This window comes from Mustela erminea, chromosome 9 (genome assembly GCF_009829155.1).
Source record: "Mustela erminea isolate mMusErm1 chromosome 9, mMusErm1.Pri, whole genome shotgun sequence".
NCBI lineage: Eukaryota > Metazoa > Chordata > Mammalia > Carnivora > Mustelidae > Mustela > Mustela erminea.
In genome coordinates, this window is record NC_045622.1 from 110007671 (window position 1) to 110032965 (window position 25295).

General features: G+C 62.7%; 1 protein-coding gene across 12 annotated transcripts in view; it reads left to right on the plus strand.

The window, feature by feature from the left end:
- TPCN2 (two pore segment channel 2) overlaps positions 1–24057 on the plus strand; it is a 35225-nt gene extending 11168 nt beyond the window's left edge. For 2 of the 12 annotated variants that reach the window (XM_032357869.1, XM_032357864.1), the window contains exons 7-25: positions 143–215; positions 1391–1493; positions 2405–2470; positions 3084–3148; positions 3615–3715; positions 4279–4360; positions 4560–4646; positions 5403–5522; positions 5645–5704; positions 7584–7712; positions 8479–8528; positions 9894–9993; positions 11803–11874; positions 12213–12286; positions 12772–12853; positions 12942–13024; positions 13470–13551; positions 13914–14008; positions 14489–15281. In XM_032357869.1, coding sequence (XP_032213760.1) covers positions 143–215; positions 1391–1493; positions 2405–2470; positions 3084–3148; positions 3615–3715; positions 4279–4360; positions 4560–4646; positions 5403–5522; positions 5645–5704; positions 7584–7712; positions 8479–8528; positions 9894–9993; positions 11803–11874; positions 12213–12286; positions 12772–12853; positions 12942–13024; positions 13470–13551; positions 13914–14008; positions 14489–14780 — 1816 coding nt within the window. In that variant the 3' untranslated portion in view covers positions 14781–15281. Of the gene's footprint in view, positions 1–142; positions 216–1390; positions 1494–2404; positions 2471–3083; positions 3233–3614; positions 3716–4278; positions 4361–4559; positions 4647–5402; positions 5523–5644; positions 5705–7583; positions 7713–8478; positions 8529–9893; positions 9994–11802; positions 11875–12212; positions 12287–12771; positions 12854–12941; positions 13025–13469; positions 13552–13913; positions 14009–14488; positions 15282–21949 lie in introns of those variants that run through there. The other 10 variants (XR_004289137.1, XR_004289136.1, XM_032357865.1 and 7 more) reach the window with 10 other exon arrangements.
- Positions 24058–25295: the final 1238 nt, after the last annotated feature.

Consider the following 25295-nt stretch of genomic DNA (forward strand, 5'->3'; position numbering starts at 1 on the left):
CTCCCTAAGGACAGGACTGGTAGTGAGCACAGGTCAGGCTCCGGGGCAGGGAGCTCCCTGAGTGCTCGGGCGGCTGTCCCTAGACCCCGGCCCGCTGGGTGTGCGGGGCGTGGGTCCCGTCTGAGTGCCTGCGCCTCCCCAGTGTCCTGCTGCTGCTGGCGCTGCACCTGTGCGTCTTCACCATGTCCGGGATGCTGCTCTTCACAGGCGAGAAGGTACCGTGTTCCGCTCTGTCCGCGCCGGGATCCCAGGGCTTTGATGGACGGGTTGGCCTTGTCCTCCAGGTAGCTGTTGGGCCTGCAGAGCTGGTGGACTGGTTAGGCCGCCTGCCCTGGCCTCGTAACGGGGGTCGGTGGTGGTCCACCTAGACCCCAGGTGTCTCTTCAAAGGGCCAGTCTTCAAGTGCCTGTCCCCATGGCCTCACGGGCTCAGGGCTGGATGGCCTGGCTGCTGCTCCCTCTCTCCTCTCTCCTCCCCTCCCTGCCCTGTTGCTGACCCAGACTTCTCTATACCCGTTAGGTGGAGGCCCCCTCAGACTGGTGCTGGGGGCCACTGGGTGGACTGTGCCACCGTCCGCCCCACGGCGCCCGTCTCCCTTCTCCGGCTGCGGGCTTTTGTCCACCCCCAGACCCCCTTCCCTTCCCACTGCTGCTTCTCGGCCCCCCAGTGGCTTGTTGCCGTGTGGAGGTGTCTGCCGCCTCCCACCCCGGTCCCCGCACGCCGTGCGTCTGTGGTCCAGTGTGTCTTTCCTCATGGCCTGGCTAGGGTCACGGTCGTCCTCGGGGTGGAGCTGTGCCGCATCTCTGTCCTGGGTGTGGCCGAGGGTCAGCTAAGGCCAGTTTCTGTGGAGTTTGTGGCGGTATTCAGGGGCTCAGACTGTCCTGTCCGTGAGGACTGGAGACTGTCCTGCTTCTGGGAGAGCTGGAGCTCCTGTGTGTGCGCACGCGCGTGTGTGCGTGTTTGCACGCGCCTGTGTCCATAAGTATCTTTTGAGTGTGTCTGTGTTTGTGTAATTGTGTGTGCTGTGTGTCTATCTGGTGTGTGCTGTGTGTGTGTGTGTGTGTGTGTGTGTGTGTGGTCATGTCGTTAACCAGGTGTGCCGTGTCTCTGTGTGTGCTCCAGCCGGGGTGGCTGAAGGCTTTTCCCCGTGGTTCTGAGCAGCCCGGCTTCGTGGGCCCATGGCCTGTGGATATGCAGCCGCCCTGGGCACTGGCTCTTGGGCCCAGAGGCCCTGAGTTAGGCTCCGTCTGGCCACGAGTGCAGAGTCTGCTGGGAGATGACGGGAGGTGCAGGTCAGGGTGCACCCCAGGTGGAGCTCTGCCGGCCGCAGGCCGTGGCTTTTGGGGGACAGAGGCCCGACGGCCCACACAGCTGCCCCGTTTGCTCTCAGCAGGGCGATGGGCAGGACCGGGAGAGGCTGATCTACTTTCGCAACCTGCCGGAGGCTCTGACCTCCCTCCTGGTGCTGCTGACCACGGCCAACAACCCCGACGGTGTGTGGGGGGGCGCGGCCGGGGGGATGAGGTGAACCCGGAGCCTCGGCGCGGGGCTCTGCGAGGCCGGAGCGCATCGGGCTTCTCTGACGCTGGGCGGAGCGTGGAAGGGTCGTCGGGTTCTGTCTCTCGCTCATGCCTGGTTTTTCTTTCCGTTTGTCTTTCCTTCTCCTTCCGTCTCTTCCCTCCTCCTCCCACTTCAGCTCCTTGCTCGCTCCCTCTGCCTCCCGCTCTGCTCCCTGCACCTTGTCTTCCCCGACTCCTGTCTCCACGGAGAAGCTGAGAATGAGCGCGGTGACAAGTGCCGTGCTTGGCGGGTTCCCTGGTGGCTTCCTCTTTGAGGCCCAGCCACTGTCCCTGTCGCCACTCAGGCGTGGCTCTGGGGTACAGCTCATCCCTGAGGTGACAGGCCCTGGGTGTTTGGTGGCTGTGGTGCTCACGTTTGGGGCTGCTGCTGGGGCACGGGCGGTGGCCAGGATGGGGTGCTGCGGGCCTCTAGGGCCTGGCTGTGGCCTGGCCGCCCTGGCCGGTGACTTCCGTCTTGAGCTGATGCCCCTGTCACGGAGCCCTTCCCGGGAGGGCAGCCCCCAGCTTCCACGCCCAGGGAGAGCTGTGCGGCGGGACCCTGAGCGTTGTCCCCCCATGTCCTGTGAGTCGTAGCAAGTCACCCAAGGGAGAGCTGAGCTTCCGCGAGTGGGGAGTTCCCAGGGAAGCGGGTTTCAGCTTCGTGGAGGGGAGGAGCAGCCTCGGAAAGGAGCGCGGTCCCCGCTGCAGCGGTGTGTGCGCAGAGGTTGGCGTTCGGAGGGGAGCCAGAGCCCCCCGTCTGCTGAGGGCATGTGGTGGGGCCGTGATGGGGTCAGAGCGGAGGCCGAGCTTGTGAGCGTGTTTCTGTTTCTCCGTTTTCTTCCCAGTTATGATTCCTGCATATTCCAAGAACCGGGCCTACGCCATCTTTTTCATAGTCTTCACCCTGATAGGTGAGTTCGGACAGATCTGCGGGGTCACTCGGGATGAGATCCTGTCCCTCGTGGCAAGATCCCGAGTGCCCTCCCGAGTGTAGCATTCCCAGCCCTGTGTGCCCTCCCGACCCTGAGTCTTCGCCTCAGTGTGTCGTCTCTGACCACGTGACTTCACCTGAGCGTGTCCTCCTGTGACTTCTCTTCAGCCGCCTTCATTGCTGACCTTGCTTTAGTTTGCCTTCCCGACCCTGTGACTTTACCTCAGCCCTCCCTGCTGACCGCACTTCAGCGCCCTCCCGACCCTGTGACCCTGTGCTCTCTGACCTGTGACTTCTCCTCAGCGTGGCCCACCTCGTGGTTTTCAGTCGTGACCATGGATGGCCTCTGTCCTCGGTGCCCGTGGCTGGGCAGGCCCGATGGCTGCATGTTCATTAGACGGGGACGGGGAGGCCCGCGTGTTGACTGGCGCGCCCCAGGCCCCTGGCAGGAGTGGTGGCCTCTCCCTGCCCTGGGCCCCTGGGTGTCACCCCCCCCCCCCGCCGCCCTGGGCGGCAGCTGCAGCTGCTGCTCCTTCCAGACTCGCCACCCCCGTCGGTGGTGGTCCCCACTGACTGGCTTTTTCCACTCGAAGGGAGCTTGTTTCTGATGAACCTGCTGACGGCCATCATCTACAATCAGTTCCGGGGCTACCTCATGGTGAGCCGGGCTGCTGTCCCTGCGGCTCCGGGAGGAGCGGCCCCCGGAGGCCAGGCAGGCCACGACCAGCAGGGTGGCCCCGCGGTGAGGGGTGGCCGGGTGGCGGCCGGGCCCCTGGGGTGCCGGGGTGCGCTGTGGTGTCCAGTGGTGTCCGGCTCCCTCCTGTGGGGGGAGCCGGAGCCGCGGCCCGTCCTCCGTCCCCGGGGCCTCGCTGTCGCCGCAGCCCTCCAGGGCCACTTCCCTGCTGTAGCCGCTCCAGGGCAGGCGGCCCCGAGCCCCCCGTGCGGGAGAGCAGGGGTCCCCGGCATGCAGAGAGGAAACACATCCCAGCGAGGCCCTGGGCCGTGAAGCGTCGGGCTGTTCCCCTGGGGCCTGCGGGGGCGAGGGCTGCTCCCTCGGGGCACGGGGCGGGGGTGAGTGGCCAGGGCTGGCCCGGCCCCGCCGCTCAGAGCCCTTGTCCTCGCAGAAGTCCTTCCAGACCTCGCTGTTCCGGAGGCGGCTGGGAGCGCGGGCCGCCTACGAGGTGCTCTCCTCCGTGACGGCAGAGGGAGAAGCCCACCCCCGAGAGTGAGTGCCGCGGCTCCCGGGCGCCCCGCCTGAGCCGGGGTGAGGGGGCTGCTGGGAGGGGCCGCCGGCTGCTCCGCACGGCGTTTCCGGGCAGCGCGTCTGCCGAGGCCCCCGCGGCCGCTGCCTGACGCGAGCGCTGCCTCGGACTCGCGAGGACGCCGCATCCCTGGTGCTGCAGGGCTCTGTCGCCCTCCGGGGTGACTCGCTTGTGCTCCCGACCCCTGGAGACTGTGGGCTGCCGAGGGCCGCAGGGCCTGCGCCGGGGGCGGAACCGGTGGGGCCTGTCAGTGGACGGCGGCCGCCTGCGTGGCCCGTGAGCCACCCCGGCCTGTCGCTGTCATGCCCTGCACCTTTGCTGAGCACCAGCACGCTCCTCTGGAAGGCGGGACAGGGTCGCCTGGGCACTGCAGATGACGCGACGACTGATGCGCGCGTGGCAGGACGACTGATGCTCACAGAGGCCCTCGTCCGTGCCGCCTGCTGCGCGGCTCCGGCCAGAGTTGGGGGCACCGCGGCCTGCTGAGCTGGTGGGGCTCACTGGGGTGCGGGTGTCTTTTCCCCAGAGTCGGGGTGCGGCCCCGGGACTTCCTGCAGGTGCTTCAGCGAGTCCAGCTGGACGGCTCCCACACACAGGCCGTCGTGGAGGTATTCGGTCCCCCCCTTCCCCCGGCCCTCCCTAGTCTGTGCTTCCGGGCTCCGCCCAGAGGTCCCCTCGGCCACCAGCCCCCTTTCACCACCAGGGTGTCGTTTCAGATCCGCCGGGGCTGGGGACGCGGCATCGTCCTGTCCCGGGCCCGCCCTCCCCTCGGCCCGGCTGACTGGGGTGCGTTTCCCTCCTCTGCAGAAGGTGCGCTCCTACGGTGGCGACCTGCTGTCAGCCGGCGAGTTTCAGAAACTCTTTAATGAGTTTGACAAAAGAGTGATTAAAGAGGTAACCGGGGCCAGGCCACGTGGGGTGAGTGGGGAAGGTTGCAGAACCTGTTGGCTTCGATCCCTTGGGTGACTCTTAGTGACCAGTGCCAGGACCTGCCTCCCCAGGAATTCCAGCCCCTGGGATGGTAAACGGCTCTTGGAAGCCGGGCGGTCTTGTCAACCTTATGCACTTCACAGACCACAGGGACTACCTGGGCCAAGTCTGACCCAGAGGAACTGTCCACACGGTTTTCCCTGTCTTCACAACAGACTCTTACCTCCTTCCGTGTGTCCTTCCCCAGGACGGTCCGAGTTTGTCTAAAGCCTTTGTTTTGGTCCTTGACGCCGATTTGTCAAGTCCCCAGGTGGCCCTTGGCATCCAGCTCAGCCCTGTGTCCACCGAGAGCCCTGTTCCGGGTTAAGCTTTCAGGGCGTCACTGTCCCATACTCCTTCACAAACGCTTTGTGTCGTGTGGGAAATGCTTGGCATATATTCAGATGGTGGCCGCGTGTTCTGTTGTGGTTTACGTGGCGGTCCGTGGCCAGTTAGAGTCTCTCTAGTTCTCTTTGACGTTAAAAGATGACCGTGATGGACATCTTAGCGTGTGCGGCGAGTTCCGTGTTTGAGATTATTTTGTTGGGTTGGAAGACAGGGATAAGGGAGGAGGCAGGAAAGACGGAGTCCCAGAGTAAAGGTGGACGGGCCCTGCTGGGCAGCGGCCGCCGTGGCCCCCGCAGGCGCGCGCTGCTGAGCCCGTGTGCGTTTCCTCCCCAGCCCCCGCCGCGGCCCGAGTACCCGTCTCCCTTCCTGCAGAGGGCCCAGATCGTCTTCAGCCACCGCTACTTTGACTACCTGGGGAACTTCATCGCCCTTGGGAACCTCGTGTCCATTTCTGTGAGTGCAGGCCCACCCTCGTGAGGACGTGGGAGGCGCCTCGTTGCCCCTGCCCTGACCGTGGCCTTGGCACCGGGGTGCCGGGTCGGTCTGGTGAGCCGCCTCCCGCTCTGGCTCTGCAGGTGTTCCTGGTGATAGATGCAGACGTGCTGCCCGAGGACCGAGACGACTTCGTGCTGGGGGTGAGCTCTGGGGACGTGTGGCTGGCCGGCGTTCGCCAGGGTGACGGGGAGTCAGCGGCAGCGAGAGGGCACAGCCTCCCCCTCCCCGGGGCCCTTGTGGTGCAGAGCCGCTCCTTCCACTGTGGGGGAACCCCACAGGACGGTGGAAGAGGTGGCCGGGCCCGGGAGGGGCTGGTGCGGCAGAGGCAGCAGGTGGGGCTGCTGGTGTCTTCCGGCTTTGTGTGGCCCTGGGATGGGGGCTCCCCCACCCGGTTGCTGCTGAGCCGGTTCTCAGCCCTTTCTGGAATGGCGAGCGCCCCTCCTAATGCTACATAGTCTTTTCAAACTCTGTGAGAATGTAAAAACAGTGCTTTCATGTTGAATTTTAAGCAAGACAGCCCCAGTACCCCCACAGTACTCAGTGCCAGCACTCTAACAAAGCAGGTGTTTTATATATATATATATATATATATATATATATATATATATATATTTATTTATTTTAAAAGATTTTATTTATTTATTTGACACAGACAGAAATCACAAGTAGGCAGAGAGGCAGACAGACAGAGAGAGAGAGGGAAGCAGGCTCCCCGCCGAGCAGAGAGCCTGATGCGGGGCTCGATCCCAGGACCCTGAGATCATGACCTGAGCCGAAGGCAGAGGCTTAACCCACTGAGCCACCCAGGCACCCCCAAAGCAGGTGTTTTAAAGTTTACTTTGACGAAAGATCTTGTGAACAATTTTAAAACTGAAGAAAGTGAGTAAACGTTCTCTGATTACGTAGGGAAAAGCTTTTATCTGGTATAGAGCTGACCCAGTGCGTCGTGCATATTAAACAGAGACTAGACTTCATTGTGGCTTCGAAATGGGAAAAATGCCTTTCCTGACCTGACGCTTGAAATTCCTTTGTCTTATTCTTCAAGTCCGGTTCTCAGCTTTCTTATTTCCATTATATTTCCTTCCTGGACGACACCGGGGGGCTTCTCAGGCACTGGAGAGGCGACTGGTTTTTATTCCTGATGAAGTCAAGTTGGATACAGTTGACTTGTATCTTAGCTGCTTTAACAATAGTGGCTAAGCGCGGGGGTCAGCGTGATTGTGAGAGGCGTGAATGCCGTGGGGGGTGTTGGGGTGCCTGCGCGGTTCCATCCTTTTCTGCCCCTGATAATAGCTCGTGATACGGGGTCAGGAATGTTCTTCCTGCCTTAATGGTGACCTTGTCACGGGTGTGAGTGAGGCCGCGCGGAGAATGTGGAGTTGAGGCCGGACAGCGGGGCGAGGTGACTGCAGCGGCCGTCTGAGCCCACGTGGCCCTCCCATGGCTCTGTGCTCGCTGGGGGAGGGTTCCCGGAGGCTCCCAGGAAGGAGGGAGCCCCTCTGTATTTTACTGACTGGCTTCAAAGGGGACAGTGACACAGTGGTCTGGGGTGACCTTCGAAGCTAAGACCTCCTCTGTCTCCCCCCCCCCCCCACCACCAGGGGCTGGGAGGACCCTGCTGAGAGCCAGGCACACCCACCAGGGAGGCCACTGCCCATGTGCGCTGTTAGAGGTTGCCCCGATGTTCCCATGGAGAGTGGCCAAGAGGGGTCAGGACAGAGAACTGGGGGCATGGGCTCAGGTGGCAGCCGTAGGCAGGGAGAGATGTGGCCACACAGGGGCTGGTGGGGTGGGGTGGCGGGGGTGACCAGGCTCTGCAGGCCCAGAGGGGATGGAGGGCCAGGAGAGCGGCTGTGCCAGCGTGGGGTCACCGAGGGGAGGTTGGGGGCAGGGAGAGGTGGGTGCTGGAGACGCCCCGTGGCGGGGGGGCGCGTGGGAGGAGCAGCCCTAGGCACCCCGAGGAGCCGTGAGGGGCACGCGGGGGCCGGGCTGCCTGCTAGGTCCCTGTCTTTCTCTCAGATTCTCAACTGCGTCTTCATCCTTTACTACGTGCTGGAGTTGCTGCTGAAGGTGTTCGCGCTGGGCCTGCCGGGCTACCTGGCCCACTCCAGCAACGTGTTCGATGGCCTGCTCACTGTCGTCCTGCTGGTAAAGTCGGGGGCCGGCCGGGCCGCTGGCCTCCCCAGGCGGGCGGTGTGCTCTCCGTGGCTGGCTCTGCGCTGTGTCCATCTCAGGCTGTCCCTCGGGAGTGGAGGCCGCCAGGGATTTGGGCTCCTGCCTCCAGGGACAAGGGGCTTTCCCCAGTGTGAGCTGCGTGGTAGGCCGCCAGCGGGGGCCTGCAGGAGGCTGGGTTTCCGCGGCATCTGAACGCGGTGGGGGCAGGCTGCCTGTCCTGCCCTGGAGCGGGGCCTGGAAGGAGCCCGGGGTCCTCACCTGCTAGCCAGCCCCAGCCACAGACCTAAGGATGGTGGGACCTTGGGGAGGGTGGAGGGCGGGGTGGGGGTGGGTCTTGGGCACCCCCAGAACCACGGGAGTGGAGGGTCACGTGCGGTGTGTGTGTCACGGCAGCCATCCTGATACGGTGTTTATTCGCGTTTGCTGTGGGCCCTTCGGGACAGGAGCAAAGACAGTCTGAGAGAAGAGCCTTCCGTTTGCCCTTGACCTGGGTCTCCACCAGCCTTTCCGGTGTCGTGCCCTCGGGTGTGCGGGCCGCTGGGTCCCGAGACCTCGGTGTCTTTCTCAGCCACAGGAAGCCCCACATTTGGAACCAACCCATGGGGACAAGAACGGAGCTCTGACTTCTTCCCAGAGCCCTCTGGTGGGGAGTGTGTTACACACGAGCTGTAGAGTTTGATCGAAAGCCGCCCAGATAGGTGTTGCTGTAGCGATGCCTTCTTTTCTTTTGTAATTAAAGGTTTTGGAGATCTCAACTCTGGCTGTGTACCGATTCCCACACCCGGGCTGGTATGTGACTGGAGAGAACCGAGGGAGGCTGCAGCAACCAGCACCCCACCGAGGCCGCAGGGGAGGGTGGCCCGCGGCCCGGGCGCCCCGGTCTGCCTGCTTGTGCCGCTCGGCTCCAGGGCGAAGCCCCCGGGTGTTAGGAGGGCATACAGCTGGGCGCCTGGCCGGCTGAGGACTGTGGGAGCTGTCCCCTCCCCTTGCTCTTGGGAACAGGTCCTAAGTCGCCGTCAGAATGATAGCGTTCGCAGAGCTGGGACAGGCCTTTAGAGGGCAGCGGGCTCAGCCCCAGAACCAGGATGGAACGTGCGACCCCGTGTCCGGGGCCGTGGAGACCCGCATCTTAGAGCCGGGGTGACTCCTGAGCGCTGGAACAGGGTGGAGGCTGCGTGACTGACGTTGGTGTGTCCTCTCCCACTCTGGGTTTGGGTTTAGTGCCCTGGAAGTTGGCAGGGACGGGGCTGCTGCGTGAGCCGCATTGCCCCCGCTTCTGGCCGCAGAGCAGTGCGGATGTCTGGGCCGGGGTCCCAGAGCACCTCGAAGTGTGGCTTGTGGAGGCTGTCGGGGGCGTTGCCCAGAACGCGGTGGTGCCAGCCAGTGGCCTTGCCGGCCCCGGGCGTCCTGGCAGCCCTGGTGTCTTGGCAGGTCTGTGGGCTGCTTTCCTCCTAGTGGAGCAGCTGGAAAGTGCTGGAGACGGGGAGTGGAGCCAAGAGACTTGCTTTAGGGTCAGCTGGGTCTACGTGGGGCAGACAGGTCGGGCTGGACCTGCCCTCGATGGTGTGGGGGGGCATGGCGGCCGCAGGGCCACCCTCCCGCATTTCTGAAACGCACAGGGAACCCGCCGGGCGCATGCGGGAGTCCCAGGGGAGTGTTGAGCCAGGGGTGGGGGGCGGGAGTGGGTTTCCAGCTGGATGGAAACGAGAGCCCGCCGAGCCCCTGCGGGACACCCGGAGGGGCCGGGTACAGGATGGGGTCACGGGATAGGGGATGCGGCTCAGGAGCCAGGGTCAGGCGACAGGGATAGGAGATGAGGTCAGAGGAGAGGACCGTGGCTAGGGTCAGGGGTCAGCGCACCGGCTCCGGGACCAGCAGGACCTGGCACAAGCAGGACCTGAGCTGGGTGTCGCAGCGTTTGGAGCCTGAGTGCTCTCCTGGGTAAGACGAGGGGTGTGACAGCCTGTGCCATCCTGGGCCGGCAGGGGTGGCCGTCCAGGCTCTGTCCTGTGCCCGCGACAGAGGCCCGCCCCACCCCCACCCCCGCCCGCCACTTGCTCTCTGCATCTATCTTTGTCTGAACACGCATCTCCCTGTCTTCCTATTGCCGGCGTCTCGAGGCTCTCCCAACCCGTGTCCCGTGTGTCTCTCCAGGAAGCCAGAGACGCTGGGCCTGCTGTCACTGTGGGACATGGCCCGGCTGGTGAACTCACTCATCGTGGTCCGGTTCCTGCGCATCATCCCGAGCCTGAAGGTATGTGGGCGTCTGACCTCCCGGCTCCCACCCCTGCATTGCTCTGGAGAGTGGCTGGGCCTGGGCAGGGCCGAACTGAGACCAGGACGGTCCCCCTGGGCACCCTGGTCCCCTTGGGCTGTGTCCCCAGCCGTGTGCTGCTGCTGGGCGGTGCTGGAGGGCAGTGTGAGCCTGCGAACGGCCCAGCCCTGCTTGCCTGGACCAGGACAGGGAGGGCCGGCACGGGTGGGTGGGTGTGGGTCACCTTGGGCCGCCGTAGGGATAGCTCTGTGCTTTGAGGCCATCGGTGTTTGTGAGGGGTGGGGGCTGGAGCCCTTGGAGCCAGTGTGTTCCTGGGTGTCCTGAGGTTTCCAGGAGGCCACTGGTGTGGGCCTTTCATGGCTTCTGGTACTGAGGGCCAAAGGCGAGATTGGCCCAGGCGCTCCCCTCCAGGTCCCCCAGTACAGGAGTGGGCGTGTGATTGGCTGGTGCCAGTCTGCTCGACTCCCAGTCCTGGTGGCTCGGGACTGTCTGTAGACCTCGTTGCCTCCTCACGTGTCCACAGGGAGGGACACCAGCCTGAGGGGAGGGAGCTCGGTGAGCAGGGCCTTTGGGCCCGGAGCCCACCCAGCACAGAGGGAGAGTTCGCTCCTCCTGTCTGTTTTCCCAAGAACTTTTCTGGAGAGAGAAAGCCAAGGACATCAGACATTTCTGTGTGTCCAGGTCCTTCCCCCGGGCTCGTCTGTCCTTCCTGGGAAGCTGCCCGCCTGTGCCACTGGGGCTCCCTGTTAGCTAGTGGGTCCTCCCGTCGCAGGGTGGCCTGGCGGCCCTGGGTGTGGATGGGGGTGCCGTGCCCAGTGGTCGTGCACGCCACACCCCATGTGGTCACACATAAACACACGCGGACGCACGTTCTCAGACGGCACCTGTCGCTGCGCGGACGTGAGCACACCTGCAGCGTCATCATAGACTCCAGCCTCATGCACACGCTGAACACGCACGTGAGCGTGTGCACAGTCCCACATGTACACACATGCAGAGTGTACACGCGCGCTGCCGTGCCCACACGCTACATGGACACACACGCACGTGGCTGTACGCACACACGGTGACCCGCACGTCCACGTGCACGGCTGTACGCACACACGGTGACCCGCACGTCCACGTGCATGGCTGTACGCACACACGGTGACCCGCACGTCCACGTGCATGGCTGTACGCGCACACGGTGACCCGCACGTCCACACGCACGTGCACACACGCTGGTTCCGGGTGTTGGCGTCTGGGGCAGTGGGCTGACGGGAAGGCCATTCTGGGGCTCAGGTTCCCGTGTCCGGGGAGCGGCCCTCGATAGCCGGGGTGCCTGGCTGGGTGTCTGAGCCCCTTCCCAGGCCTGACCGCGGGTGAGCTGCACACCTCAGGTCTGCACTTCTTTGGAGTCTCCGGGCCCGGGAGGCGCTAACCCAGCCTTCGCGGGCGCTTGGCAGTGTGACCTGAGCTCCCGCGTGTGCGGGCTTCGCCGAAGGGGCTGAGATTGAGACCGTCTGTGTCTGGGTGGACGGCGGTGTCTGTGTGTGGTGCATGTGAGTGTGTGCGGTGTGTGTCTGTGCCTCTGGAGGGATGGATGTGGGTGTGCAAGTGTGCAGGCGTGTTTGTGGGGGGCCGTGGGGTGTGCCTACATGTGTGAACGGGCGGCGGCTGACTGGCGAATGTGTACGGGTGTGTGGGTTGTTAGTTCACTGGTGCTTTTCCGGGTCAGGGTAGTGGGCAGGGTTGGTGTCCCCTCAGTGGGGCCAGGAAGAGTAGGGCCTGCCATCCTTCTGTCCTCAGCTAATGGCTGTGGTGGCCAGTACCATCCTGGACCTGATCAGAAACATGCGGGCTTTTGGCGGGATCCTGGTGGTGAGTCTGGCTGGTGGGCTCTGGCCAGTGGGGGGGTGCGGGCACGAGTGGAGCCGCCTGTGGGTTCCGGTGAGTCTGAGCCCGAGGCTGGCTGGCCGCTCTGGAGGCCCTGTGTTAGGGCCCCTGGGTCCTTCCCCCTGGCCCCCGTTGTTCTCCGGCTTGCTTGGTGGTGGTGGCTCCTCCCTCCTTCCCTCTGGGGCTGGAGAGGGTACTGGGGAAGAGAAGCCCCAGCGTTCCCTTGAGGGGAGCGGGGCGGGGCACAGCGTCGAGGGCTGGGAACATGCTGCCCTGCGGGTCCACCTGCGGGGGCTGCTGAGCAGGCCCGGCCCGCCCCCCAGGTGGTGTACTACGTCTTCGCCATCCTGGGCATCAGCCTGTTCCGCGGCGTCATCGTGGCTCCTGGAAACGGCAGGTGAGGTGGGGCCTGAACGTCCCAAGGGGAGAAGTGCCTCTTGGGGGTGTGGAGGGGCGTGGGGCGGGGTGGCGGTGTGGGGGTGTGGGGGTGGCTCCCTGGGAGTGGGGGTGTCTCCTAGTTCCTCCTCCTCCGTCTCCCCTCCCCCACCCCGCCAGATGCCCTCACCCAGCATCTCTACCAAGTGTTTCTGAAGCCTGTGGCGGCTCCCAGCCCTGCACACCCCAGGCCAGGCCACACGCTGGTGGAGGGGGGCCCGGAGCCAGACGTGGACCCCGCTGTCCCGAAGCTCTGTTTCCCACGCACGTCTGCAGCTCTCGGCTCCTGGCTGCTCTCACAGCACCTCCGGACGGGGGCCCCCTTTCCTCTCCGGCTTCTCCGGGCCCAGAGGGCTTCCAGCTGGGCAGGGGCTCAGGCAGGGCTGGGGCGCTGCGGGGTCCGTGTCCTGGTCCCCATCCCCGACCCAGCTTGCCGTGTCCCCGCAGCCTGAGCCCTGACAACAGCTCGGCACCCTGCGGAAGCTTCGAGCAGCTGGAGTACTGGCCCAACAATTTCGATGACTTTGCGGTGAGCCCTGCACCCCCGGTCCTCGGCGCCCTCGCCCTCCCGTCGCCCTGTCCCGGCCCCCCTGGACCCCGTGTCTGCCGCCCCACAGGCCGCCCTCATCACTCTGTGGGACGTGATGGTGGTGAACAACTGGCAGGTGTTCCTGGATGCCTATCGGCGCTACTCGGGCCCGTGAGTGGCCCCGCCCCGACCCTGCGCAGTGTGACTGACCCCGGCCGGCACGGCCCTGCCCCGTCCCCGCTCAGTGTGACCCTGGCTGGCACGGCCCTGCCCCGTCCCCGCTCAGTGTGACCCTGGCTGGCATGCTCCACCCTCTCCTCTGCACAGTGTGACCCCACCCGGCACTGCCCTGCCCTGTCCCTGCGCAGTGTCACCCCAGCCGGCATGGCCCTGCCCCATCCTTACGCAGTGTGACCCCGGCCGGCACTCCCCTGTGCTGTCTCTGTGCAGTGTGACCCCGGCTGGCATGGCCCTGCCCCGTCCCTGCGCAGTGTGACCCCGGCCGGCACGGCCCCACCCTGTCTCTGCACAGTGGGACCCCAGCCGGCATGCCCCTGTCCCCTGTCCCATTGGCACCGCTCCCGGTGGCCCACGGCTGGCCTTCTTGTCTCCATAGGTGGTCGAAGATCTACTTTGTGTTGTGGTGGCTGGTGTCGTCTGTTGTGTGGGTCAACCTGTTTTTGGCTCTGATCCTGGAGGTACCCGAGATCCCTGCCCGGCTGTCTCAGGGGCGGTTGCTGACTCGCCACAGACGGCTTGAGGCTGTTGGCCGGGCCTGTCCAGAACCGGGCGGGAAGGGGGCTGTGCTGGGTCCAGGCGTGGTGCTGCTTGAGCTGGCTGCTGAGAGCCTCCTAGGATGTCCTTGACATTGAGCCTGTGGTGGGGGCTGGGGGAGACCTGTCAGGCTCCAGGAGTGGATGGCCGTGTGGGGCCCTGGATCCCAGCGTCCGGGAGGGGTTCGGATCCCTGCACTGGACGCCTGGCCCACACTGGGGGGCAAAAGGCTGGGTCGCACGGGGCTTACACCCACTGGCCACCCTTTCCGCCTCCTGTTTGTCAGAATTTTCTTCACAAGTGGGACCGCCGCAGTCACCTGCAGTCCCTTGCTGGGGACCCGGACAGCACCTATCAGACGAGTGCAGAGCTCTTGTTCAGGTGTGTGGGTCAGGAAGGGTCTCTGGGGAGGGGAGGAAGGGAGGGAGGCAGGCAGTGGGCGGGGGGTGTCCTCTGTGACAGCAGCATTTCTCCTGCCAGTTCTGCATTGGGACCAGGGTCTGGGCTTCCTGTTCTCCTGGCGCTGGGGCTGGGACCTCTGTCTTGCTCTCCGATGAAGTAGTTTAAGACAGCATTCTCCGGTTCTGTTAGTCTCCAGGGGATGCTGTTGGTGGGTGGGTGGCCCTTACCTCCCCGTGCTGCAGGACAGCGGGGTTGCCCAGAGAGCTGCGGGCACGCCTTCCCTCCCTGCACCTGCGCTGTGTCTCGCAGCCCCTCTGCGCGGCCACTGGCCAGCCTGGAGGGCCACCCCCCCCGCCCCGGCTTCCAACCCCGGGCTTTTAGGAACGCCCTGCACACGTCCTGGAGTTGGGTCTAAGTCCCCATGCTCACTTGGGCGCGTGTCTGATGATCCTAAATGAGGAGCAAGGCGGCCCACCCTCCTGGAGCTACCCGAGTCCGCCCTCTCCAGAGCTCCCTGCACAGCTTCTCCCCGATTCCCCAGGGAGGTCCTGGAGGAGCCGACCGAGGACGAGCTCATGGAGAAGCTGAGCGGCCATCCGCACCTGCGGCTGTGCAGGTGATGTCCAGGTGCGCCGTCCCGGCGAGGGCGGCGGGGGGCCCCGTGGCCTCAGGCCTGACGCCGTTGTGGGAGGAGGCGGCCGCCCTGAAGGAGAGGAAGGAGAGACTTTCCATGGATGGACTAACGGACTGAGGGACGGACGGAACTCCTCCACCTGCCCTAGGCTGGGGCTGAGAGCAGAGGCCCCGGGTCGCTGCTGATCCGAACCACTAACCACCACCAGCTTTTCTCGGTGGCTCCCGGGTGGGCTGCTTGAGCTTCGTGGGGCGTCTGGGCCGCGCCGCTCTCTTCGTAAGCTGGCTTCGGCAGGACTCCGGCTTCTCTGAGTCCCGGAAGAAGGGGACTCCTCAGGGACTCTCAAGACTGAGCAGCGGGAAGCTGCGGCCTGCCTTCCAGAGCCTGTGATTCCCGTGGTGCCTTCACTGCTGGTGGCTTGCAGGGACCAGAGGCCTACCTGGGGCCCGTGCAGGCCAGCCAGCAGCTTCCCAGGGCATTAGGTTTGGGATCCTGGTGGTTTTACGTGAGGAGGATCTTAACCGTTTTATTATTTAATGGTTCGTGTGAGTGTGATTGGGTGTTATTTCTTTATGGGTCAGAACGCCAATAATTTTTATCCTGAAGTCTTGCAAAGAATGAGGTTGTCATTCTTTACTGGGACACAACTCTGTTCCTACTTCTCTGGAACAGGGTGGCCAGGTGAGGTGGTTCAGGTTGTGCACTACAAACCTGGGGCAAGGGTGTGTCCAGCCACGGGCACACCTACCGATGGTGAGGGCTCTCTTTTTCTAATTTGTGTAATGGCTTGTGTGAGCCAGTGGGGGCTCCCCTTTACGTGTCCACAGGGGTGTGGCAGAAGAGGCTAGTAGGCCAGGGAGGAGGGAGAGTGAGTGATGTGTGGCTGGCTGCTTGTCCCTTGAGCCACCGTGGGTCCGGACTAAGAAGTGGTTTTCTCATTTCGAGGGCCGACTCGAGTGATGGGTGGGAGCTGCTGGAGGTCTGTGGAGAAGGACTGGGGTCCTTGCCGGCCGTGGCGCTGGGAGTGGTTAGCCGTGTCTGCTGTGGGTGCGGACCCCGTGGGGGCGGGGCGACAAGAGCGTGGTGCAGACTTCGCGGCGGGCAGCGATCGCCTCCGTCTGCCCAGCTGCTCTGGGAGATGGGATTGGAGGAGAGTAGCTAGAAAAAGGAGCTTCTAAGATGTCCAGAAACCCCAGCGCTCTGGGCTGTGTCTCAGGGGCCCAAGAACGTCATAGTTTCTGATCTTGGAGTTGGTCTGAGATCTGGCGCGTTGACGTTGCTGCCCCTCAGGTTTGGGGGCTCTTTGGGCGCTGTGAGGACTCTCCCAGACCTGTGCCCTCTGCAGGCTGCCTTCTGGGAGAGCTGGTTTTGGGCGGGGGCACCTTGTGGAGCAGTGGGTTAGAAGTGTGCCCCCAGCCTGTCTCGGCAGAGCCCTGCTGGCCCTGGGGACGAGGGTGAGGCCCCCTGGTCAGCTGCTGTGCGCACCTGCGGTGGGGTCATTCCTCTGCCCCTGCCCTGAGGTCTGAGCGCCATCTGGTGGCAGGATCTGGTTCACATTTAATGCAAGCTGGACCCCATGACCCTCAGGGGGAGCTCACGGCGTTCCCGGGGCCAGCGGGCGTCAGGGAGCCCAGCCTCACTGTCCGAGCAGGAGTTGTCTCCTGTTCTGGATGACCCATGTTGGACCCTGGCAGACCGTGCTGTTCCGAGCTGGCGCTGCCCTCAGGGTGGGGTGACCGGTGCTGGGGCCAACGGGCTGGTGTCTCTGAGATGTTCTGGGTCAGGGGCACTGACTGTCCCATCTGTCAGTTTCAAGTGGCCTCGGCTGCCAGGCCTTTGTCCCCCTGAGACTCGGGGCTGAATTCACAGTTGAGCTGGGGCTCCGGTTTTGGTTAAGGGAGCAGGGCTGGTGGGGGTCTCCTGGTCTGCAGTGGTCCCGGTGGCCCCCCACCCCAATCCTGTCCCCAGCTTGGGTGCTGCACTGGGTAAAACCCATATGAGAGAGGGCATGTGCTCGTGTGTCTCAGATGAGCCCTTGAAGCTCTCGTGGGGCTCGTGGTGGCTTTTGTGGCTGTGGGGGCTCCGGGCCACTGGTCCCTGGAGTCCCCCAGGGCCATGCAGGAGTCTGGGACACCTGGAGTGGTATCCCTGCCCCGGGGAGGTGGGAGGAGGCAGGAGCGGGAGGCCGCTGTGCCCAGAGGAGCCCTGTGGCTCGGGTCAGGCTCTGAGGAGGGCCCTGTGTGTCCGCAGGCTGGGGAGCCCTGGGCTGGGTGGCAGCGAGAGGCGCCATGGAGGCAGCTGGCCTGGTGGAGGGGGGCAGGCCCGGGGGGAGAAGGGCACAGGCTGGGGTGCCCGCTGGGGAGGGGTCGTGGGTGGGGTAGGGTGGTGGGTGTGGGTGTCTGTGGGCCCGGAGCTGCACACACCAGGGCCTTAGCTCCTAGTCATTGATGGCCCCGGAGTGTGGGCAACGCTGGGACCTGGGTGGGCACCCAAGCCACAGCCTGCCTGGGAGCCCTGGGTCCTGCCCAGCAAGCACTTGCAGCCTCCACGTTTTGTGGGGGTGGGGGGGGGTGTCTCACGTTCCCCCTGCCCAGCTCAGGGCCATCAGCTGCCCCGGGCCCCTGAAGGTGAGCTGCTTCCAGGTCCTGCACTGACTAGGAGGGCTGCGACGCTCTCGTGCTGAGCTTCCCCGTGGAGGCCCTGCCCTCTCTGGGGAGCTCTGGAAGGACACAGTTGCCATTTCTGGGGCGGGGGTGGAGGTGGCAGGCAGAGCAGGAGTTGTCTCCTGTTTAACAGCAGCACGGAGGGAGCTGCGACTCAGGAGAAAGTTGCAAGTAGAGCTTTCTTCCGGAGTCCGCGGAGGGGAAGCTGTGGTTCCGGTGCCCTTTACCCTCCCTGCTTCAGTGAGGGCCTCCCGCAGACGGCCGCGCGGGGACAGGGTCGCCGTGGGTTCCTGCCGGCCGGCGCTCACTGAGTTCATGGCCGTTCTGAGCCTCCAGTCCTGTCCTCGGGCCCCCAGGGTGGCCAGTAATCTTGCCAGACAGGTGACCTCGGCCCTCGTGAAGGCCGCCCAGTGACTGTGTGGGAAGGTCCCCAGGCTGGGTTTACGCAAGCTGTCCTCATGAGCTTGATTCTGCGGTTTTTGCAGGAATAGCCCAGAAGCGCATCCTGGCGGGCGGTGTGAAGTTTCCGTTTGCCCCGTGGCTGTGCCTTCCCTGTCACTTGTGGCGGCAGCCTGCCGGGCTGCCCAGCGTCAAGCTGCTCCTTCTCCCTTTGCGGTGAAGGGGGTGCTTTGAAGCTCCGAGTGTCCACCGCCCCAGACTTCGCCTAGTTCCTCCTCCTCCTCCCGTGCTCCTCTGCGCGCACCCTGCTTCCTTCTGCTCGGTGGGTCGTGTGGAGGCTGTTGCTGGATTTTACTTCATGCCCAGATTCTCCCTCAGCCAGTGGGAACCACTTCTTCTGGCTTTCGTGTCCATTTGTGTCTTTGGAGCGCTGCTTTGCTTTGTGGCCTGAAAGGATGTTCCGGGCTCATGTTGCGTCTTCTCCGGCCCAGCCCCGGAAGCAGCCGTTGCTCCAAGGGGCCCTGCTCCTTTCGGCGGGAATAGCACCGAGGAGCCAAGATGTCGGTGTGAGCTGTGCCTGCTGCTATTGGGGTGTCGCTGTACGCGGGCTCTCTTGGTACACGGAGCTAGGGAACGTGTGCGCGCATCTCTCTGACTGTCTCTCCGTCCGTCTCTTGGTTCGTCTGTCCAACTGTCCATATGTCCATCCATCTTATGGTCCATCATCCATCCGTCCATCTACCCATCTGTCCGTTGGTGTGTGTGTCCATCTGTCCATCCATTCATCCGTCCATCTGTCGTCCATCCGTCCATCCATGCATTGGTCCATCCATCCGTCCGTCCATTCATTCATTCATCCATCCATCCATCCATCCATCTGTCCATCTGTCCATCCATCTGTCCGTCCGTCCATCCATCTGTCCGTCCGTCCATCCATGCATCCACCCATCCAGTCTATTAACAGCTACAAGATCACACTAATACCTCCATTTTCAAACCAACACCACAGGTTGCACCTGGTTTTCTCTCTGCAGGTTTGTAAGCCCTTTATTTCTGAATGGTTCCCGTCCATCTGTGCACTCACTTGATTATTCTGTAACTACTCCTCTCCCCTCGCCGCTGCCGCCTCTTCCCCACAGAGATGCCCTCCTCGCCGCATGTGGGTGCCCTTCAGATGCCCTCCAACCACAGACCTCCGGGAGAGAGCTTTCTAGATGGAGATGGTACTGGCAGGCTTTTTAAAACTAGGAATAGTAAAATTAGAACCTGGCCATCTCATTAAAACCAAGTAAGTTAAAAAAGTAAACATTAGAAGAAATATTTCTGTATTTTTTTAAAGATTTTATTTATTTATTTGACAGAGATCACAAGTAGGCAGAGAGGCAGGCAGAGAGAGAGGGAAGCAGGCTCCCTGCTGAGCAGAGAGCCCGATGCGGGACTTGATCCCAGGACCCTGGGATCATGACCTGAGCCGAAGGCAGAGGCTTTAACCCACTGAGCCACCCAGGCACCCAATGTTTCTCTCTATTCACAAATAAACATGATTGTCCAAATAGAAAGGCTAAAATTATTGAAGAGTAAGAATTCAGCAAAATAGCTTGCTGTAAGAGTAATACACTGAAATCAGCCGCTTTTCGAAACATGAGCAACAAACTCATAAGTCTCCTTTAAAAGATACCAAAAAAGGTACTAGGGTACTATCTACCCGAGAGTAAGGCCTTCGGGGTCCTTAAAGATACACTGAACGTGGGATATTCAAGGTCTGCACACAGGGAACTGTAAAGTGTCCTTCACGTCCAGGGCTGTGGACTCTTGCGAGGGGCGTGTGCTGGGTCTCGTAACCGCCCGATCGCGGCTCTGCGGGCCCAGCTGCGCTGGCGCTCTTCACGGTGGGGCAGGGGCTGTGCCCCACCTGGCTTCTCGGGGAAGAGCCCTTGCCTACGCTCGTTCAGGTCGTCAGCCAGTCTGTTTCCGAGGCAAGAGGGCTGAGGCTGTAGGTAATAGCACTTGGCGTGACCCCGTTTCCTCGTTGGCTGTCCGCGGAGGGTGGCTCTTAGGAATTGGAGGCTGCCTGTGCCCCCTGCCCCACGGCCTCCAAACCTCAGTCAACAACAGAGGGCCTGCTGCGAGTCCAGTCTCTCCCCCCGCGCGCCCCTTCTCAAGGAAGAGCCCTGACCCCTTACGCACTCACCTGATTAGGTCAGGCTCACCAGGGTGCGCTCCCTTCCCCGAAGTGCGCGGTGCCGCAGATCAGCACCCAACCCTAGGGGTGAGTCACGGGTCCACCCACGCCCGGCGGGAGGAGCATGTCCAGGGGTGAGGGTCACGGGGCGGGGGTCATCTCAGAGTTCTGCTTACCGCAGCTGCCCTCTTCATGGCTGGAAAGCGTTGATACTGTCAACATGCCCGTTTCCCCCCAGTTAACCCATGGACCTGTTAAAATTCTAAACAATGCTGATTTTTTTGACAAAGTTTGAGAAGCTGTTTGGAAAATTTACATGAAACTGAACATGCAAAAATAGCCATGTTGCTTCTATAGGACAGTATGGTTGAGGCCCAGGGCCCCTGGGTGGCTCAGTGGCTTAAAGCCTCTGCCTTCGGCTCAGGTCATGATCTCAGGGTCCTGGGATCGAGCCCCGCATCGGGCTCTCCGCTCAGCAGGGAGCCTGCTTCTCCCTACTTGTGATCTCTGTCTCTGTCAAATAAATAAATAAAATCTTTTTTAAAAAATGTGGTTGAGGACCTTTGCCAGTGTTCCGGACTCACTGTGAAGCTATGGTGACCCGGACAGCCCGACCCCGGTGTGGGGGCCAATGGAGGGAGGGGATGAGGAGCACAGAGTTGCCAGCAGCGAGGGGCTGGGGCAGCTGGGAGCCCGTGCACCCCCGGGGGCTGGAGTGGCCTCGGTCAGTGTGTGCTGGGCCGGCAGGTGCAGAGCCGTGGTGGCCGTGGCTGGGCCGGCGGCTGGATGGGGTCCAAGGCCCTGGGCGGGGTCTGCTGCCGGGACCTGGGAGTGGGGTCTCAGCAAGCGGTTTGGGGCCTTTCATGTGGTCTTGTCCGCTTGGCACAGCAGGGACGAATCCTGTCTTTCACCAAAACAGCCAGGTTTGGGTTTTCTGCCTCAGAGATAATTGGTGGTTCTTATTATTAAAAGGTTAGAACAATCCTTTTTTTTTTTTTTTTTTTTTTTAAGTGGAAGGCAGGCACACTCTGCTGCTCTTAAATTTTAAGAAGGGGGCGTGGGGCTCGACAATGCCCTTCACATCAAAGTGGCCCCCAGACGCCAAGGGCAGGGCGCGGGCAGCTCAGCCCCAGCCCACTGATCACACTGGAGGCCGCAGCCATTCTGGTACCACAATTGGAGCCGCACCAGGGCGGCGGGCCCGCACCTGCGGGAACCTGTGCGGCCTGGCGGCTGCCCTGGGTTTAACAGCAGTTGGCTAATCCGTGTCTGGGCCCCGGCAACACCTGTCGCCAGGTGAGCCAGACCTGCCTTCCCCGCCTCCCTGGCCTTCCCCTGCCCCTCTCAGCTAACGGGCAGGTGGACGGGGCTCCCTAACACCGGACTCCGGGGCCAGCAGCTCTCAGAATCCCCTGGAGGTGGCTCGCTCTGACAGAGCTGTGAGCCACAGCCCCGGTGATCTGATTGGGGTGACCGGCGTGGGGGTGCTAGGAACCTGCGCTGCTGATACATTCCTAGGGGATGCTGCTACGGCTCCAGAGACCAGAGTTGGAGAACAGCCGGCTCAGGCAGTTAGCTTTTCTCCCTGCTTGTTTGCTTGGTTTCCCCACTGTTGTCAGTGAATTATAAAACAGTACGTTGTGGGGGCAGTTACAGAAAGGACGCCTTTCTGAGTGGTCCTCTCTGGGCAGAGGAGTCAGGAAAGGTGCTGGCTTCTGTCCTGGCAGGCAGAGTCCAGGCAGCACGATGTCCTCCCTGCCAACCCCCCCCCCCCCCCCGCCTTTTCTGTTGCCTGGGTTCCGGGTCTGTGCGCAAACAGCACAACTGGACATGGAGAACCTGGCTGGACCCCAGGCTGGACGACAGCCCTGCCCGGGTTTGGGGGAGTGGGTGGTGCGGCGGGCAGGGACACAGACCAGGGCCCTGGTCCTGCCTCCGTGGGGGTCCTACCACCCTCCCCCAGCAGCATGATCGTATGCTCTCCGTGCTGTTCCCTCGCCCTGTGGGGCAGTGGGTGTTTTCATTCCTTCCTCTGTCCCCAGGGCCTGGTGGTGTCTGTGTGCTGCTGATGCTCAGTGAGTATCTGTGAGGGGAAGAATCTGGATCTCTTGCTGCCGTCGAATGCCGGGAAGAACAGACGGTGTTTTACCTCCGACACTAGCGTTGTCTAGGCATATGCGCTGCGGGGCTGGGATCTGTCAGGTGTGGATGCAAAGTGGGATGAGAGAGGAAAAGGCTGAGGGCCAGGAGCAGGAGGAAGCGGCTGCACGTATGCCCGAGGAGGACCCACACCTGCCCCAGGCCTGCGAGGAGCTCCCCGGCAGCCTTGGGGAAAAAGGGAACAGGTTTCTGCCGGAGGCAGCGGCGGGTGGCTGGTTAGTGCGAGGCCCAGTGTGGGTGGAGGCTTGCCGGGTGGGGCTGGGGCCCGCGGCCTCGCTGTCCTCGGCTTGTTTCCAGGTCTTCGTGGGGGGCCCACGACAGGAAGGTTGTGAAAGCCGCGAGCACGTAAAGGGATTCTCAAGAGACCAAAGCAGTGATGATAATTAAGATGAAGAACCGCGATTTGGGCGGCGGCTTCCCACGTGCTTTTCTGAGCCCTTCACGAGGCAGGTGTGGGCTTGTTTCGTCCCATGGAGTCCTGGGCTAGGGCGGCACTGACAGATGGGTAAACCGAGGCACGGAGTACAAAGAGGCGGAGGCCCCCTGGCTGTTCACAGCACTGCCTCCCCCTGGCCCGGCCTCCACCTTACCCCCTCCATCCCTCCGCACGACAGCGCCGCGCGTGCCCGAGACAAAAGTCTGTGATGTTTGTAGAGACACACGTGTGGCGTCAGACGGTCCTTTCCTGCACGCGGAAGGGTCCCGACAGTCCCCACGGGGTGCGGGAAATGACAGGCATGATCAGGGGCGCTTTGGGGGGCAGGCTGGGCTCCTTGTGACTTCCTCCTACTTAGCCACCATCCGGAGAGGCTCCCGGCACCCGGTCTGGGCCCCGCCTGCCGCGCGCCGTGACCTTGACGTGCAGTTAGCCTTCCTGAGCACTCGCTCCCTCGACTGGAAAGGAGGTGGGGGGCTGCGGACTGGAATAATGACGCTGAAGGAGCCGGTGTGCTGACCCCGGTGGGTTTTCGAGCTTCAGACCTCCGCGCTCCTTTTAAGTGGGGAAACTGAGGCACAAGGTTTTTTTTTTTTTTTTTTCTTTTAGGAGCCTGTGCCGACAGGTGGCCAGGCGGAGTGTGTGCCCAAGGCTGTCATGAAGGCAGATTCGCTCAGCCCTGAGCAGCCTGTGACAGGGCCTGTGCCTGCCCACGGGTATGACACTTGCTGCTGGACCCCGGACAGGCCTGCACACATCTCCATCGCAGTGGCCTCTCACCCCCCCACGCGGCTCGCCTCTGGCCCTGGGAAGCCTGTGGTGGTCCTTGCCCCATCGACTAGAGGCTGGGGTTGCTGTCCTGCTGCACTGGCCTCCATCACTGTCCCCAGAGGCCCTCGAGGTGACCCCGAGCCCAGCACATCGTGTTGGCAGCTGGGGGGCGCACCATGGTGGCAAAAGCCGTGCCCCTTCCCCTCTGGGCACTTTCGGTCTCCTGCGAGCGAGAGGGCTTCCGAGACGGGGCTGGTTTGTATCCGTTTCCTTGGCCACTTCCGTTCCCGTCGGCAGAGCTCCATCTCGGGTAGTCTTGCCGCCCGGGTTCAGATGGAAGGTCCCTGATAGCGTCCCCCTGTGCTGTGTTTGCCTAGAAGCAAAGCCAGCAATGCCCCAACCCGTTACTCTGTCCTCTCGATGGTTCCGAGGTGGGCGGCTTGTCCCTTTGACCGTGTTGCAGTCGGACCCTCCTACACTGACTTCTCCCCTGAGAAGGGTGTTTAAGGGAAGGACAGGACGTCTACTGGGCGTCCCCCAGGCCCAGGAGAAAGTCGGCACGAGCAGCTTTAGAAGAAACCGGAAAGTTCCTGATTGGACCGACAGTGGACGTTGGTTGCCCTTGCGGGGCCCAGGGTTTGTCAGGCAGCTGCCGAGTCTGTGGCCCCTTCTTAGCAAAAGGTCTTAGAACTGTAAATACAAGGAGAGTGATTATATGGAGAAACTGCTAATGGGACATTAACAAATCCAAACGTGGGACACAGGAGAGCCACAGCCTGCCCCCAGTTCACAACATTTTGAGATGTGGGCCCGGGTGGCCACGTCACGGGAAGGTACCTGTGATTTCTGCTCGGGAGGGCAGGAGCTCTCCTGATCCCTGAGGTCTGGTTTTGCCACCCAAGTCCCCAGGTCCCCGGAACCATGGAGGTTCCGGAACCATGGAGGTCCCCATTGATTTCCTGCTGGGACTCCCCCTGCCCCCACCTTCCCTGAGTTATGGGGACACAAGTGACTTAGTTCTGATTTCGGCCAAGGCTGAGGGCGGTGGCCCCACCCCGCTGCCAGGAGGCCTCCCCGGCGCCCCCATCGGAATGAACCCCCTCCTGCTCCCACCATGTTTTCTGTCTGGTCCAGCAGGTGGCGGGGGGCCTGTGAGCACCCAGGGTCCCGGAGGGTCTCACGCCTCCTCCATCCCCATAAATGAAGTAAATCCCGACGGATGTGACTCCTGACCCAACCCAAACTGAGTCTGAGTCAAGAACAGACGTTCTGTGGTCTCATTTCAGTGGCTTCCAAACGTGAGCTGCATCAGGACCTCCGGGGGGTGCTTGTGGAACCCAGTTCGCTGGGCCCCACTGGAGGGTCTGATACAGCAAGGCTGGGGAGACCAGCTGGGGAACGTGCATTCGGAGCCTGTTCCCAGGCGATGCTCACACGGCTGGCTACGGCCAGGCACTCAGTGGGGGTGCCCCTTCCCCTGTGCCATGAGGATCAGTGGAAGCCCCCCAAAGTCCAAGTCCTGACCCCCGCCCCCCTGTAACTGTGCATGTGAGCTCACGTGGAAATAAGGTTTGGCAGGTGTAACTGTGTGAAGGCTCTTGAGACGAGATCCTACTGTCTTTCGAGTGGGCGCTAGATAGAATGACAAGCATCGGTGTAAGGAAAGATCACAGATGTGGGAGGGGCCATGTGACCACGGAAGCAGTGGTGGGAGGGAAGGGGCCACAAGTCCAGGGATGCCTGGAGGCTCCAGATGCTGGGGCAGGAGGGACCCTGCCCCAGAGCCTCTGGAGACAGCACCCTGCCCACACCTTGATTTCTGACTTCTGCCCAAAAGTGGGAGGAAATTCTTTTGTTGTTTATGGTCACAGTGGCCACAGGACACTTGCACAGCCCTGGACAAGAGCTAATGAATGGTGGTTCTTGTGTTTGCTGAGCTCCATGAGGCTTCAGATGATGAAGGGGGGACCAGTGCTCAAGGAAAGAAGCAGTGTGGACAATGTCCTGCTCCTGCTTCCCAC